General features: G+C 37.6%; 1 protein-coding gene and 1 non-coding gene across 22 annotated transcripts; both read right to left on the reverse strand.

The window, feature by feature from the left end:
• Positions 1–571: 571 nt before the first annotated feature.
• LOC140172985 (uncharacterized) lies at positions 572–4,798 on the reverse strand. 21 transcript variants are annotated; one of them, XM_072207398.1, is made up of 12 exons: positions 4,679–4,798; positions 4,391–4,479; positions 4,196–4,251; positions 3,987–4,062; positions 3,193–3,282; positions 2,749–2,795; positions 2,122–2,190; positions 1,942–2,044; positions 1,704–1,820; positions 1,478–1,536; positions 1,349–1,385; positions 572–1,169 (listed from the first exon to the last, which is right to left on the reverse strand). In XM_072207398.1, exons 4-7 carry the CDS (start codon positions 4,053–4,055, stop codon positions 2,148–2,150), a joined length of 249 nt encoding a protein of 82 aa, XP_072063499.1. In that variant the 5' UTR covers positions 4,056–4,062; positions 4,196–4,251; positions 4,391–4,479; positions 4,679–4,798; the 3' UTR covers positions 572–1,169; positions 1,349–1,385; positions 1,478–1,536; positions 1,704–1,820; positions 1,942–2,044; positions 2,122–2,147. The 21 variants fall into 21 exon arrangements, with proteins under 21 accessions (XP_072063499.1, XP_072063491.1, XP_072063508.1 ...); XM_072207390.1 differs by having other exon boundaries at positions 2,749–2,814; XM_072207407.1 differs by lacking the exon at positions 1,349–1,385 and having other exon boundaries at positions 572–1,184; positions 1,457–1,536.
• Positions 4,799–13,061: 8,263 nt separating this feature from the next.
• On the reverse strand, positions 13,062–13,168 carry LOC112725379 (small nucleolar RNA R71). The gene has a single exon (XR_003164490.1). It is a non-coding gene; the product is annotated as a small nucleolar RNA R71 (small nucleolar RNA).
• Between the last annotated feature and the right edge of the window lie 4,324 nt (positions 13,169–17,492).

Consider the following 17,492-nt stretch of genomic DNA (forward strand, 5'->3'; position numbering starts at 1 on the left):
TCTTTGGAAGTCTATATGATTTCGAATCTAATTCATCGGCGCTATGCTTCTCAGTTTTCACACTGTCAGTGGACTTTGCAGCATTGCAACTTGAGGGTGGGGCTCCTCCCATGGAGCGAGATTTCTTACAAGTGACTGTCCATAAGAAGAGTGCCTACACCATGGAGATCTCCAAGTTTGGTCATCATATGCGCCACGCGTTTGTTTGAAAAATTTAGTTTAAAAATTTGATTTGAGTCATATTTATAATATTATCGATTGAATACATTATTGATTTGATTAAGAAAACAAGAAAATAATAAGAATGATGATAAAGCAAAAATAATCTTCCGTCCGGGTTATAAAAATTCAAATCAAGTTTCTAAATGATTGAAGGAAAATAATGATGTTATTTTTAATTTTTTTAATGTCATTCCTGACATGATTTTTTTAACATTATCAAAATAGGTCATGTTCCTAAACAAAATAAGCTAATGTAGTGGTCAGTTTTAAACGAAGTGCTATAGAGGGGTTCTATGAGTCTATTCTTTCAAAGATGATCATTGCTACAAAATATAATGATACATGCGTATGGAGTAAAGAAATTTACAAGTCTCATTCATATATGATAATATACTACTCTGTACAGAGCCCCAAACTAAAACAAAAGACAGGGAAGCAAAAAGTTAAGAACAAGAAGTGGAAACCTAAAATCTGATGGGTGACTTTATCAACATTTTCTTCCAATACATATTTCACATAACCAAACCATTATCTCCAGCACAAGCAACATAGTTTAGTGTAGTCAGTTCTATTCAAAATCTATTATTTGTTGTATAATGGATTTCAGCTTCAAAAGGCATTTGAGTCATCAAAGGTGAATTCCCCATGTAAGCACATCTGGTTCTGCATGTAGACATAAACATTTAAGTTCCGATTCACTTGCCCCTGGCCACTTATCTGAGAAATTGGAAATCCATTTTGCATATCTTGCAAGTCATGACTGACAGGGCCGTTTCAGTTCAGGCTGATGTTCCGACTTCTGACCTATCCACGTTATCACATCTTCTGACAAACTGGTTAAGAGTTCTCTACCTTGAAGGGCTATGCTCAATAGTAGTATGCTTTGCAGGGCTACTCAATGGCTGATTATTTGGCACAACTAAGGTGTTCTCATGGCCATCTAACATCTGATTTTTCAATAACTAAAATTCAGATTGGTTTCTCAAAAACATCAAAAAGTAACTCTCAAATACTACTTGAGTATAAATCTTGACAAAATATGAATATAAACCAGAATGGAAACCTTGAAGCTAAGCATTATGTACATTTTGCATTACATATGATAGTTCAAGATGTAGAAATGTACCTGCCCCAAATTATCCAGTTTGAATTGCACCACATCTCTATGATGTAAAAATTTATACATCAATGCATAATAAATGTTAAGTCAATGCTATACCAAACAGCGAAAGACTGCAGAAATAACAGAACCTACCATATGATGTCGTGAACCGTATCATTTGCCAACAATTAGTATATATTTACTGATGAGACCTGCAAACAAGAACTAACTAGTCAAAAAAACAGAAGAGCACATGTTGTCTTTGCTACTCAAAAATTTAGATGTGAGAGTTCTTTTCATTTGAGATTATCTGTTTTCTTAATGTTGTCATGCAACTAGTAACAACTCTCTCCTTTCTACTTAATGAGTGTGAGAATACCAGGCCAATTCTATGAGCACGATCTTTGACCTGAATCAGATCACCTGGAGTCCAGGATTGTTCTGCAAAGCTTGCAGCAGTTAAAGTTAATCCAACTCCCCCAGCTTTAATGGATAGCTGCATGATAACGTGTCACATGAAATCATTATCTCAAGCACAAAAACTAACCCATACAACAGAAAAGATGCTTATAACGGAAACCCATGGAAGAAATACACAACGAAAAATACCACCATACCACAGCCGCTTTGATATAACCCTTTTCTTAAAATCCTAACCAATTGTTGCCTTCATGCACCGGGTGTACCTCCATCAATCCGGATGCAACCCACTTTTTTCTTCTGGAAGATTTCAACAGTTTTTTAAGTGTCTATAATTTTCAATATAAAAAAAATGAGTAAAACCGAAATGGTCTTACAAGAAGGCACTCATGTATCGCATCTATCATTGGCTGATGGTGCGCAAATATAAGAAACTTGCAACCTGCCTGCAGTGATCACAACATATTACACGTGATAACCACCACTAGCCCATATGAAATAGAAAGATGGAAACAAGAGAAAAAAAATTGAAGCAATCAAACTTTCAAATTAAGCATACACAATGATTTGGGGCGACAGGAAGATGGATGAAATATAAGAATTAACATATAGTCTAGTTTACAGTTCGTGTTTGTTTTGGTCACCACTCAGACCAGCCAACGTTGACACCAATAATAATTGTGGCATACGTATTAAAATGTCATATGCTGACATTTTCACTACACTGTTCGGCCAATTTAATTCATTCAACTTATGGTCCCACATTAAGGGGCACCGACTGCAATAAAAGCAATAAGAAAAGACCAATTTAACCAACATTGAACATATTTTAAACTATTGGATGACAAAAAACCATGCATCATGGAAGCACACCAATCAAAGGAGATGGCCGAGAAACTAGAGAAGTTGAGAACCTAACTTGACTTTCTTATAGTACATACAGGTGCAGTCACTAATTCTTTGTTGACATTTTATTGCTTTGAAGCAGCGGAGGAGAGCAATACCTCAATGACAGTTCCGAGATATTCAAGTACAGCAGGAATCTTGGCGCCTGCAGAATTAGTATATATCTGGAATCAAATATATCATGATTCAGTTTTGATCATATACCAGTCAAAATGATTTAAACTACTCCAATATTGGCCAAGGCCTGAGAAAATGTTGCAGTAAAAATTATAGACCTATCATAGTTCTAGGTAATAAGAAAAGAGGAGTGCTAGAGGGCCAGCTAGCAGAATTTGTGATGTTTAGCCATCAATTAGCCATCATCAATATTTTCAATGGTGTGAGATGAGATCTAATGGTGTAGGATTATTCATTTTTCCTTTGATAGTTAAGTGCTGGCCAGATTTCAATAAAAGTGCTGGCCCCTAAACTTATCCAATAAGAAAAACTTCCAAACAAATTGTACAAGTCAAGATTATGTTCAGGGCTTCTTCCATGCAAACCTTGTTAATCAGATTCTTTTGAGTAAATTTAAGAGATTCAGACTCATCTTTTGATTTGGAAGACTTCATTTTGTCTTTTACCACCTCCAACTGCAGTATAAAAAAGAGAAACCAATATTGATTAGATTTTACCACCTCAGGCGCAAACTAAATATGGAGAGCACATATTACCATTTCCAAGTCAAATAACCTAATTTTAGAAAGAAAACTTACCACAATCTTACCAATAAAAATTGGTGAGCAAATTTTTGAACCATTTTCAAAGTGGAAGTTTTAGTAAAATACTCATAATCAAAACAACAATCACAGTTCAAATAAATGAAATCCACAGTCCACTTTTTTGAATATCAATAACCCTATAAAATGTAAATAGAAAATAATTTTATATGCCCAAAATAAGCATGTTGTCAAGACATACAAGAATTATGTTCCATAACTAACATAAATAACCAGAATATTATCAAGACATACAAGAATTCTGTAACATAACTAGCTCAAACATAAATAACCAGAACTGCATGATGCTATACTAGTCTCGAGATATAGATGCAAAACACAAATATGGATGGAATAATGCAAAGTGACAAAGCACAAGGACCATCAACATGGAAAAATATGTACTGCGAAACAAAAATTTACTTTGCTATAACAGCTACTATATGGATGGAATCCCAAACACTTGACCAGCTTCCCCCCAAAGGAATTATATAAGCCAAGCTCAATTCTCATTCAGATAGAAAATAATAACATCAGTTTCCCAATTATAAAGAAAATGAAAATAGAAGAATTATTACCTGAACTTTATAATTAGATATTTCTCCTAGAGCCTTCTCTGCTTTTGACAAGGAAGACAGCGGGAACATCCATAACCTGCAGACTCAATAACTTTCAAATAAATAAGCCCTCAAAACAGCCAATCCAGAAAACCGTGCTAGGATGAACACACGCACTTATTGCTGGAAGAGAGAGAGAGAGAGAGAGAAAAGGGGGGGGGGGGGGATACCTTTCTTTTGCATTCCATGAAGCTCTAGGGATTCTCCGAAAAGCAGAAATTATTACCTGCCATGAAACATAGCCTATAGAGAATGAGTACGCAGGAACTTGTTCAAGGTCAAAGACAGCCCCTAATTATGGAAAATTCAAATTTTTTGATAGAAATATAGAATTCAATACTCTTGATGAAGTTAGCATGTGAAACCTGGTCATATTGGAATTTCACCGCAACATGCCCACTGGAATGAAGAAAAAGTTTGACAGAAAACTTCGGCAGTTCTTTAGAAGGCTCATCTGGTTACATATAAAGCCAAAATCCAAAGCAAATGCTAATAGATCAACAAATGATATTTCAAAAACAAGAAGAAATTACATCTAAGTTTATAACCATTTTTTTTTTGTTATGGAAGATAAATAGAATTAGAGACAAGTAATATAGCCATAAACAATGACACTGAAACAAATGTTAAGGTTTTGAAGGAAAGAAGCTTACCTTGTTTTGTCCCTGGTTTCAATGAGGAGGGTAATGCTCTAGCTCCTGGATTGCAATACAAACACACAATGAGCAGTGTGATGCCTGAACATCTTTCCTATATCTTTTCCTGTTGAATTTGCATTCAATTTGTTGAGTTCAATTAGGAATTAATTATTTTTTAGCCACTATAGATGTTACTTTGAGTCGTGTACAATTCTGTTTCTTTTAGTTAGTATTCGATTGGATTTGATGGTGCAGAAAAAGAGAAGAAGGCTATATAGGGCAGGAATGACTTAGAGGATGGAGAGGAAGCTTGCACAAATGGAAGGAACACAAGAATTAAAGGAGATGACCAGCGAGGAGCGACGCGTGCGCGTACCTAACGCGCGCACGTGATTTGGAGATTTGCACAGCGACGTGTGCGAGTACCTGACGCGTACACGTGACACGCGAAGAAGACCATCGACGCGTACGTGTGACCGACGCGTACGCGTGACATGCGCCACGTGCAGAGAAAACGCAGAAAACGCTGATTGCTATAATTAATTCTGATTTAAACTTTAATTTTTATAAATAGGAAAAGATATTATATTAGTTTTAGAATATAGATTTTAAATTAAGGGTAAAGTATACTTTTTGTCCCTGAAGTTTACTAAAAGTTTCAAAATTACCCCTAAGTTTCAATTTGTTTCAATTTTATCCCAGAAGTTTTCGAATTGCATCAATTTTATCCTTTAAGTTGACGCCGTTTAAATTAGTAACAGACGTTAGTGATATGGCAAAGTGAAGCGTGTGATGTGGCAAGAAAGGTGAAACCCCCAAAATACCCATGGCTGAGTAACCCCAGTAAACGAATTGGCTTCCTTGTTCAAACATAAGCCTTTTATCTTCCCTGTGGCACGAAGGAACACAGCCAGAAAAACAGAATCAGTCGAGGAAGCTTGCTGGGTGGTCAGACGACGCACCGTTTTCTTGAGTCCGCCGCGAGGAGGGGCAGGACGGCCCATGCTGCGACGCCGTCGAGACTGAGGGAGGAGTCTCGGATAGCATTCAGTCATCAACAATTCAGTCTGGGGTAGCGCCATTCTGATCATCGTTTCCGACGAGGTAGGCCACGATTCTGATCAATCTTGCTACTGCATGTTTGAACAGTTAGGATTTAGGGTTTTTCTTTATCAGTCTTGATTGCTGTTAGGGTTCTATTACATTCAGGGATTGAGGGATTTCTGTTGAGTTTTTGTGAAAAATATAACTTTTACGTGGTCTATATTTTCGAACTATTAGTTACTCTGTTCTTTGGTCTGAAAATGTTTTTATAACGGCAGGATGGATGATTTCAGTGTTAGAGTTCATCACAGGGGTAGGTTTTGTAGTGATAAGGGTAAAACTGAGTATGTTGATGGTAAGGTGACAACGGTTGACTGGTGTGACAGAGATAGATGGAGTGTTATAGAGGCTTATGATGTGGTTGGAAAACTTGGGTACATTACTGAGAACATTGGAAAACTGTGGTATAAAGATACTGAATTAGGATTAGAAGGGTTGAAGTTGTTGAAAGGTGATGAAGAAGCAATGGAAATGGCAAATATAGGAGTTGAAAAAAAGGTGGTTGATTTGTATGTGGTGCATAAGGCTTCAATCCCTGATGATTTTTGTTACGACATTGGGTATTTAGATGTTGGGGGTGGCAGCAAGGTTGTTGAGGAAGAGTGTGTGGATGCTGATAGTGGGCCAAGTGATAATAGACAGGCCCAAAATATTGAAGTAGAAGCCCAATGTGAAGGGGTGGATATGGAGGCCCAAATGCAGGGATTAGTTGATGTCCATTTAAATGCTGAAGAAGTGCTACAGAATGTTGGTGATGGGGACAATAGTGAAGAAGAGGATGACTCTGATGACCCAGATTATGAGGCTAATTCTGATCTTCATTTTAGTGATAGTGAAGATGATTATTGTGGTGATGATGGGCTGTTTGATGTTGATATAACTCTTGGGGAGATGCATCAAGATATAAGAAAGTCTAAGAAAAGTAAGAGTGTTGTAGAGAAGTTAAAGAAGACTCAAAAGGTGGCTGTTGGAAAGAGAAAGAGCTCTCGTTTAAGCGATGATGAAGGTTTGAACAGTGATGAGTTGGAGGAGGTATCAAGTGAGGATGACGAAGCCAGCAAGAAGAAATTTCCCGTTCACAAGGAGTTGAAGGATATGAGCATGTATAAGTGGGAGTCTGGAACTCTCTATGCAACAAGAGAGGAGTTCAAGGAAGCTGTGACATCATATGCTGTTCATACTGGGAGAAACATAAAATTTCCAGTGGTGGACAATGTCCGGGTGAGGGCTAAGTGTGGAGATAGGTGTGAATGGTTTGCATATGCGGTGAAGATGGCCAATGAAGATAGTTGGCAGCTAAGAACTGTTAATGATCATCATTCTTGTAACACTGTATTTGACATAAAAGTGATGAAGTCGAAGTGGCTGGCGAAGGTCTTCAGGAGGAAAGTAGAAGAGAATCCGAAGTTGAAGCTGGGCACCATACAAAGTAGGACCCTTAGGAAGTGGAATGTGCAGATTTCAAGAGCAAAGGCATTTCGGGCCAAGCAGATTGCACTGGTTGATATTAATGGAACGTTTAGGGAGCAGTATAGAAGACTTTATGACTATTGCCATGAGTTGCTGCGCACGAATCCTGGTTCATCTGTGAAGCTGAAAGTCCAATTACCTCCAGCAGCCCAAACTGAGCACCCCGATACATCACTCGACTTAAGTCCACAATTTCATAGGATTTACATTTGTTTGAAGGCTTGCAAGGAGAGTTTCATGAAGTGTAGGCCTATGATAGGACTTGATGGTTGCTTCTTGAAGACACCATATGGAGGATGGCTTTTGGTTGCTATGGGGTGGGATCCGAATGACCAGATGCTACCGATCGCATATGCAGTCGTGGAGGCTGAGACAAAAGATTCATGGACATGGTTCCTCTCAAACCTAATTGATGATATAGGAGCAGAGAAATTACTTCGTAGCACATTCATGTCTGACCAACAAAAGGTAATCTACTAACCTGTATTTTAGTGTAATTAAGATTTTGCTCTGTATTTTAGTATATTACGAGTTTGCTGTGAATTAGTCTTGATAACTATAATCATTATATTAAGATTGTATGATAACTATAATCACTATAATCATCATACCACTGAAGATGGTCATTGAAACTTGATGGCATATTGAATTTGTCCATGTGAATTATATATGTGTTCTTTTTGGTCTACTCTGTTTTGGTTTCTGCTATGGTGTATCTGCAGGACAGAAGCATAAGCAGAACACACTTGAAAATTAGTGAATTCATCATGTCACAGAACTCTCTCACTCTAACTCTCTGTGTCTAAGCCAATTTAGTCTATGGCTTCTTAGATGTAGGGATAGTAATAGTATGTAGCTGCTATTTATAATTAAATTTGAATTATTAAGTGCGCATAGTCAGCATAGAAAAAGAAGATTCTTTTACTGCAAACACACATTCCAATTATTACTTATTTTTTTATTCTTTTGGGTCCTATTCCAATAATTACTTCAGATTTTCCTTCTATAACTTTATAAAAGGAGGAGTTGGCCTAGGCCCTAGTGGTAATGGCAAATGGGACACTACTGTATGTCTGAGTAGATATGGTTTATTTTGCTGATATACCACTTTAATACATATGTATGTATGGGAGAATTAAAATACTATTTCTCATGTGTTATATCATGCTTCAAGTTACTTGAAAATGTGAGGGTAGTTGTTGCTGTATCAAACTGTATTAATAGAAAATTTTAATTAGTTGAGCATTGTATGAAGTTGCTGTATCATTATATTAAGATTGTATGATGGTTTTTGCTGGTTTATTAAACATTATTTGAGCATTATATTAAAACACTATATTTTGCACGAACAGGGCTTGGTGCCAACTTTTGATGAACTACTTCCAGGTGTTGATCACAGATTCTGTGTGAGACACCTCTATGCCAACTTCAAAAAAAAATTTCCAGGGCTCAATCTTAAAAAAAGGATGTGGAGAGCTGCAAAATGTACATATCTAGCAGCATGGGAAAAGGAGTTGATGGAAATCCGAGCGATTAGTGAGGGTGCCTATCGACACTTGATAGGAATTCGTCCAAAGTATTGGACTAAATCAAGGTTTGAATTCTATCCTAAATGTGATGCACTTGTCAATAATATGTGTGAAAGCTTCAACTCTGCAATTGTTGAATCAAGGGAAAAACCTATATTGACAATGCTAGAGGATATTAGAGTTTATTTGATGAAGAGATGGGCTGAAAATAGGGTACTTATTAAGAAGTATAAGGATGATATTCTTCCTAGGATTAAGCTTAAGTTACAAAAGGAAATAGATGCTTCTAGGTGGTGGTTCCCGGTTGCTGCCGGAATTTCAAAATTTGAGGTCATAAGAGGTAGGGACAAATTTGTAGTAGATCTTCTGAAAAAAGAATGTACTTGTAGAAAGTTTCAAATGACAGGTTTACCTTGTCCACATGCAGTTAGTGCAATTAATTGTGCTAAAGATGATATTAGAAAATATGTTGCCACCTGTTACACTAAAGCTGCTTATGTGGCTTGTTATGCCCCCATGATTAACCCTTGCAATGGACATACAATGTGGGAGAGAACTATTCATCCAGATGTGGTTCCTCCACCACACAGAGTGCCAATTGGGAGGCCTAAGAAGAAAAGAGCAAGAGGGGAGGGTGAAGAACCACACGGCCCAAGCACTTCTAGGCTGGGGTTACAACAAAAATGCTCTCATTGTCTAAAATTGGGTCACAACAAGCGAGGCTGCCCTCTTAGAAGACCAACCGTAAGTACTTGTCTATTGTTCCCTTTTCCATACATAAGACTGTTTCTAATGCTATTTACCTTTTTTAAACTGTAACTGGCTGTTTTTTGTTCATGTCCATCATAGGAAACTACTGCTACTACATCGTCGGCCTAAAACAATAATGCTGGAACTGCTACATCATCACCATCCCAGCACAGCACTGCTAAGAAAGCTGGATCTACTGGCTCAGCGCATAAGAGGACCAGGTTGGCCAATGTTGCAGCAAGGCCTAATACCCAACCAACTGCACAAAAAAAATTCCAGCCACCAAGACTAACTAGAATCCTTAGGAGCAACTCCACTTCAACTGCACATGGACAACCCTCATCACAAGGGAGTCAAACTCAGAGTATTCTCACAGGGTCTTAGTTGTGTCAAATCTTGTAATTGGTGTTTCTTTTGAAAGCTTGAACAATGTTGGCATTTTGTATTATGACTTATGACCTATGACTCCAACTCTTTCTTTGGTTATGACTTATGTTAATTGGAGATTATGTAATTCAGTTTTTACTTCGGTTATGACTTATGTTAATTGGAGATTATGTTGATTAACAACTTATGTTATTTTGCTTATGATTAACAACTTATGTCATGCAAATTTTAATTAGAGTTTGTCTTTGTCACAACAGGTTCTTAATGCCAATTTTAGTGCCAAACTATTTTAATCCTTTTAGGGATACTTTTGAAACATAAATTAAACTTCAAGGACAACAACATTAACAAGTTTTCGACTTTAGTACAGTTTTGAAACTGTTTACAAACAGCCATCCTATTCTTACTCTGCTATTTTCATCTGTCACAAACGCATTAGTTCCCTAACCTCAAATGGGTTCCATTCTTCACCCACAGATAAACCATTAGAATCACCATAAACCAACCCAACACACCAAAAATTACAGCCACCAACAGTTTGCATTTGGCATAAACTAATTTAGCCTTCAAGGTGGAAATCTTCATCTTCAACCTTGCAACCTCAGCCTCTTCTATCTCTGCAACTCCATCCGCCCAGGAAAAAAATGTGCACTCCTTCCCAATCTGCAACATAAACACAAAAAAAAAAAAAGAAATTGAAGATACTCAAGAAGACATCAAAATGAGAAAGCACTCAAACTTACATCAAAGTATACACAGCCCCAAAATCTCCGGCCGGGATTGTCTGGTGTCTTCGACCATCTCAGTACAGGGGGTTCACCACAGTTGCACGTTAGCGTTCTTCGTCGCCGACTACTTTTTTGTGATGATACAGAGCCTTGGGAAGCCATTCCTTAGGGTTTCTGATTCTTACAGAGAATGAAGAAGACGAACACGCAGACGTAAATGAAGAAGTTAGTTTTAGGGTTTCATGATAGGATTTTTACCTATTTTATTTTTTTAATATAAATTTTTAAACAAAAATTAAAAATTATTTAAAAAAACGTTTTACAAATGAGTCACACACATAGTTGCCACATGGAACTCCTTGTTGCCACGTCATTAACGTCTGTTAGTGATTTTAACGCTGTTAACGTTCAGGGGTAAAATTGATGCAATTCGACAACTTCTGGGATAAAATTGAAACAAATTGAAACTTAGGGGTAATTTTGAAACTTTTAGTAAACTTCAGGGACAAAAAATATACTTTACCCTTAAATTAATTAGGATTAGATATAAAAGAGAAAATAAACTTCTCTTCGGGGGATGCCAACATTATTCCACCTCATTCCAAATTTACAGTTTAAGAGAATCCTAGTTTTTACTCTTTTCCATGAGTAACTAAACCTCCACTTTTAATGTTAGGAGCTCTGTCTATTTGTATAGATTGATTCTATTATTTTTGTATTTTAATTCATGTACTGATTTGTAATTTAAGAATTGTTTTCGTTCTTTATATTATGAATTTGGGTGGGACGGAAGTATGACCCTCTTTCTAATTGAGTTCTTGTATAACTTGGAAAATCTCTTTACTTGAACAACAGCTTGAAAACAATTTCTCCTAAATTCTAATTATCTGGACTTAACGGGATACGTGACATATAATTCTCTTATATTTGGATAATTAGGATTTTTGTGGCATAATAACTAGAATTAAACTTCACCCCCTAATTGAAATTAATTGATCAAGGAATTGGCGGTTGATGAAAGTTAGAGGAAACTAGAAAGGTCTAAGGAATTAGGGTCTAGTCACATATAATTTGCCATGAATTAAATCTTGCATGATTAAAATAAATTAATAAGAAAAGTCAATGCGAAAACTAGATAACTCTGAAGCCTTAACTGCCTTTTCTATATTATTTTTCCAACTTATTTACTTGCCTGCATTTACTGTTTTAATACTTTTGAACTCTCAAACACTATTTTCTGCTTGTCTAACTAAGTAAATTAATCAACCATTGTTGCTTAGTCCCTCAATTCTCGTGGGATCGACCCTCACTCACCTGAGGTATTACTTGGTACGACCCGGTGCACTTGCCGGTTAGTTTGTGGTTATAAATTTCGCACCAAGTTTTTGGGCGCCGTTGCCGAGGATTGATTGTGATTGACAATTACTGGTTATTTGATTTCTTAGATTAGATAATTTTTTCTTTTAATTAGTTTTATTTTATTATTATTAATTTTTATTTCTCTATTGGTTTATTTTTATTCCCGTCAAAATTTTTTTCTTTTCTTTTTTCTTTTGTTCTTTCGTTCGTGCCCCTCCTGTTTCGTTTTATTTCTCTTTTTTTTCTTTTGTTATTTGATTCTCGTTAACAAAAAAAATAATTTAATACTAATATTTTTCTTAATTTCTGAAATTAAGTTTGTTGTTCCCTAATTAGTCTTATTTTAATTTTTCTTATTTAATTTGTCTAATAATTTTAAAAATTTTTAGTCTTAATTTTGATAGTAATTTTCGAATTTTAGTGTTTGTTTGTTTTATTCAATATTTTTATCTCTTTACTCAGGTTACCTCACTGGAAATTCTCTGCACTCTGACGTAGAGAGTTCTATCCTTTCTTGTCTTTTGTCTGTTTATGCACATGAACAGAGACAAGGAACCACTCTTAGACTTTGATCCTGAACTTGAAAGGACTTTCAGGTGACGTTTGCAACAAACAAAACTTTACAAGGCTGTAGAATCCACTATGGATCCTAACAATGTTGCTAATGCCAATGTGGCAAACCCAAATGGAAATGAGCAACAAAGAAGAGTACTTGGGTCTTACTCTGCTCCTACTGCAGATCTTTATGGAAAAAGCATTGTGGTGCCTCCTATAGCTGCGAACAACTTTGAGTTGAAGCCACAATTGGTCACCCTGGTACAACAAAACTGCCAGTATCATGGTCTTCCCCACGAAGACCCAAATCAATTTATTTCTAATTTTCTGCAGATTTGTGATATTGTGAAGACAAATAGAGTGAACCCAGAGGTGTACAAACTCATGCTCTTCCCGTTTGCTCTGAGGGATGGAGCAAAGCTATGGCTAGATTCCCAACACAAGGAGCGTTTGGATACTTGGGACAAGGTTGTTACTGAGTTTCTTACTAAATTTTTCCCACCAAAGAAGCTGACTAAGCTTAGGGTGGAGGTTCAGACCTTCAGGCAGAAGAATGGTGAAACTCTTTATGAAGCTTGGGAGAGATACAAGCTACTGACTAGGCAATGCCCTCCGGACATGTTCTCCAAATGGACCCAACTAGATATCTTTTATGAAGGTTTGGGTGAAATGTCCAAGATGTGCTTAGATAATTCTGCAGGTGGTTCACTGCACAAGAAGAAGACACCGGAAGAAACTATTGAGCTTATTGAATTGGTTGCTAGCAACCAATATTTATACTCATCTAACAGGAATTTTGTGAACTCTGAGGGTCCTCAGAAGAAGGGTGTTATGGAAGTAGAAGCTCTTAATGCTATTCTTGCTCAGAACAAGCTTATGTCTCAGCAAATAAATCTACTTACTCAGCAGATGGGTGGCATACAAGTCTCAGCTATCAACACCCAAAATCCACCTCAAGAGGTCTCTTATGACATGACAGGTAATTTTGTGCAAAATGATAATTATGATTATGCTCAATCTTCTTCTGAACAGGTAAATTACATGGGAAATGGTCCCAGAAACCCCAATAATGATCCGTACTCTAAGACATACAATCAGGAATGGAGAAATCACCCAAATTTTGGGTGGAGGGATCAACCTCAGAGACCTTAGAATTTCAACAATAATTCTCAGGGCGGCTTCCAACAGAACAATCACAATACCCGCCAATTTCAGTCTCATCAACAACAATCACCTCCGCAGGCAAATTCTAAATCCCAAGAAGATTCTAATTGGGAGATGATGAGGATTTTTATGTAGAAAACCAGAGCCTTCATTAGAAACTTGGAGGTGCAAATGGGCCAACTGAGCAAGCAAATACCTGAGAGGTCTGCAAGTACATTTTCAGGTGATACAGTGGTGAACCCAAGAGAAGACTGCAAGGTTATTCAATTAAGAAGTGGTAAAGTAGCTGGCTCTAAGACCAAGGTCAATGGAGAGTTAGTTGAAAAAGAATCTCCAGAGGAGAAGAAGGAAGAAGTGGAGCACGCCCCTCCAAAGCGTGCAGACAACCCATTCCCTGACTCTCTTGACACTTATCCTACATTGCCAAAGGCTCCTGAATACAAGCCAAAAATGCCACATCCTCAGAGGTTTCAGAAGGCTTCCAAAGAAAAACAATTTTCTAAATTTTTAGATGTCTTCAAGAAGCTACAGATCAACATTTCTTTTGCAGAGGCTCTTGAGCAAATGCCTCTCTATACTAAATTTATGAAAGAGTTGCTGACCCACAAGAGGAATTGGAAGGAACAAGAAACAGTGGTGTTAACCAAGGAATGTAGTGTCATAATTCAACACAACCTTCCTGAGAAAATGCCAGATCCAGGGAGTTTCATAATTCCTTGCACCATTGGAGATGTCACCATTCAGACAGCTTTATGTGATCTTGGAGCTAGCATCAATCTAATGCCACTTTCAGTGATGAAAAAGCTTCAAATTAAGGAGGTAAAACCCACTCGTATTTCTCTTCAACTTGCTGATCTTTCTATTAAATTACATGTGGGTGTTGTTGAGGATTTACTTGTTAAAGTAGGACCATTTATTTTTCCTGTTGATTTTGTTATATTAGACATGGAAGAGGAGGTAAAATCCTCTATTATACTTGGTAGACCCTTTTTAGCTACAGGTAGAGCTCTGATTGATGTGCAAAAGGGTGAATTAACCCTGAGGGTTAATGAAGAATAGGTGGTCCTCAATGTTTTTGAAGCTCTCAAGCACCCTAATGATTCTGAAGGGAGTATGAAAATAGATGTTATTGAACCACTTGTTCAAGAGGTACTGAAAACTGAGGTACTTGATGACATTCTGGATCCTATTTCTTAGTATGAATTAGTGGAAGTTGATGATTTACTACCCCAGAAGGCTATGGTTCACACACCTAAAGCAGAGGAGGAAACTCCCAAGCTTGAGCTCAAACCTTTACCTCCTTCTTTGAAATATGTGTTCTTGGATAAAAATGATTCATATCCAGTGATTATTAGCTCTTCCCTGAATCTTGAAGAGGAAGAGGCGCTTATTTCAGTGCTCAGGAGCCATAAAACAGCTCTTGGGTGGACCATTAGTGACTTGAAGGGGATTAGTCCAACCAAGTGTATGTACAAGATCCTCCTTGAAGATGATGCTAAACCAATTGTGCAACCACAAAGGAGACTCAATCCAACTATGAAAGAGGTGGTCCAAAAGAGGTAATGAAATTATGGGAAGCATGTATTATTTACCCTATTTCTGATAGTCCTTGGGTAAGTCCAGTGCAGGTAGTTCCCAAGAAATGAGGGATGACAGTGATCAAGAATGAAAAGAATAAGCTTATTCCTACAAGGACAGTCACAGGATGGAGAATATGTATAGACTACAAGAGGCTCAACACTGCTACAAGGAAGGATCACTTCCCCCTGCCTTTCATTGATCAGATGCTTGAGAGGTTAGCTGGTCATGTTTTTTATTGTTTTCTAGATGGATATTCTGGATATAATCAAATTGCAGTGGACCCTCAAGATCAAGAGAAGACAGCATTCACATGCCCCTTTGGAGTATTTGCCTACAGGAGAATGCCTTTTGGACTTTGTAATGCTCCAGCAACTTTTCAGAGGTGTATGCTTTCAATTTTTTCTGATATGGTTAAAAAGTTCATTGAGGTATTTATGGATGATTTTTCTGTTTTTAGTAATTCTTTTGAATCCTGCCTTAAGCAATTATCTCTTGTCTTGAAACGGTGTCAAGAATCAAACCTTGTTTTAAATTGAAAAAAATGTCATTTTATGGTTACAGAAGGTATTGTTCTTGGACACTGGATTTCAAGTAAGGGAATTGAGGTTGATAGAGCAAAGGTGGAAGTAATTGAAAAATTACCACCACCAGCTAATGTTAAGGCAGTCAGGAGTTTCTTAGGTCATGCAGGATTTTATAGAAGATTTATAAAAGATTTTTCTAAAATTGCTAAACCATTAAGCAACCTGTTGGTTGCTGATGTTCCTTTTGTCTTTGATTCTGATTGCCTGCATGCTTTTGAAACTCTGAAAGCAAACCTTACCTCTGCTCCCATTATAGCTCCCCCTGACTGGGATTTACCATTTGAGTTGATGTGTGATGCTAGTGATTTTGCTATAGGAGCTGTTCTAGGACAGAGGCATGGCAAGCTTATACATGTCATTTACTATGCTAGCCGTGTGTTAATGATATCCAAAAGAATTACACAACTACAGAAAAAGAATTATTAGCTATTGTGTATGTTGTTGATAAGTTTAGGTCTTATTTAATTGGTTCTAAGGTTATTGTTTATACTGATCATGTTGCTTTGAAGTACCTTCTAACCAAACAGGATTCTAAACCAAGATTAATCAGATGGGTGTTGCTCCTTCAGGAGTTTGATATTGAGATAAAAGACAGGAAAGGGTCAGAAAATCAAGCAGCTGACCATCTCTCCATAATTGAGCCTGAAGCAAGAGTACAACCACCCACAGCTGTGACTGAGACGTTTTCGGATGAGCAATTGTTCTTCATTCAGCAGACTCCATGGTTTGCAGACATTGCAAATTACAAGGCCATGAATTTTATTCCAAGGGAGTACAGTAGGCAACAAGTAAAGAAGCTATTGACTGATGCCAAGTACTACATTTGGGAGGAACCATACCTTTTTAAAAGGTGTTCAGATGGTATAATCCGGAGATGTGTCCTGGATGAGGAAAAACAACAGATTCTTTGGCACTGTCATGGTTCTGATTATGGCGGCCACATTGGTGGTGAAAAGACAGCTACAAAGGTCCTTCAAAGCGGGTTTTACTGGCCGACTCTCTTCAGGGACTCAAGAGAATTTGTGAAGCACTGTGACAGATGTGAAAAAGCCACGAATCTCCCTGCCAACCATGAAATGCCACATCAGGGGATTCTTGAGGTTGAGTTGTTTGATGTGTGGGGCATTGATTTCATGGGACCCTTCCCACCTTCACATTCAAACAACTATATCCTAGTGGCAGTTGATTATGTGTCCAAGTGGATTGAAGCTGTGGCTCTACCCACCAATGATGCCAAGGTGGTAATGAGCTTTCTTCAGAGATATATCTTTAGCCGGTTTGGTGTCCCAAGGACACTCATTAGTGGTGGAGGAAGTCACTTCTGTAACAGACAGCTGAACTCTCTTCTGCAGAGATATGGAGTCCGTCATAAAGTGACAACCCCCTATCACCCTCAGACAAGTGGACAGGTTGAAGTTTCCAATAGGAAACTTAAGAGGATTCTAGAGAAGACCGTCAGTGTTTCAAGAAAGGACTGGTCTAGGAAGCTTGATGATGCTCTCTGGGTATACCGAATAGCTTACAAGAATCCTATTGGCATGTCCCCTTATCAGTTGGTCTATGGCAATGCCTGTCACTTGCCAGTTGAGCTGGAGCATAAAGCTTACTGGGCAATCAG

This window comes from Arachis hypogaea, chromosome 11 (genome assembly GCF_003086295.3).
Source record: "Arachis hypogaea cultivar Tifrunner chromosome 11, arahy.Tifrunner.gnm2.J5K5, whole genome shotgun sequence".
NCBI lineage: Eukaryota > Viridiplantae > Streptophyta > Magnoliopsida > Fabales > Fabaceae > Arachis > Arachis hypogaea.

What these genes read in the sequence shown, in the direction of transcription:
- LOC140172985 (XM_072207390.1), bottom strand. Translation starts at nt 4,055, where the DNA reads ATGTTCCCGCTGTCTTCCTTGTCAAAAGCAGAGAAGGCTCTAGGAGAA. An exon ending in AAAAGAATCTGATTAACAAG is followed by an intron (nt 2,815 to 3,192) that starts GTTTGCATGGAA and finishes ATTTGATTCCAG; the next exon opens with ATATATACTAATTCTGCAGG. An exon ending in CGATACATGAGTGCCTTCTT is followed by an intron (nt 2,045 to 2,121) that starts GTAAGACCATTT and finishes GAAATCTTCCAG; the next exon opens with AAGAAAAAAGTGGGTTGCAT.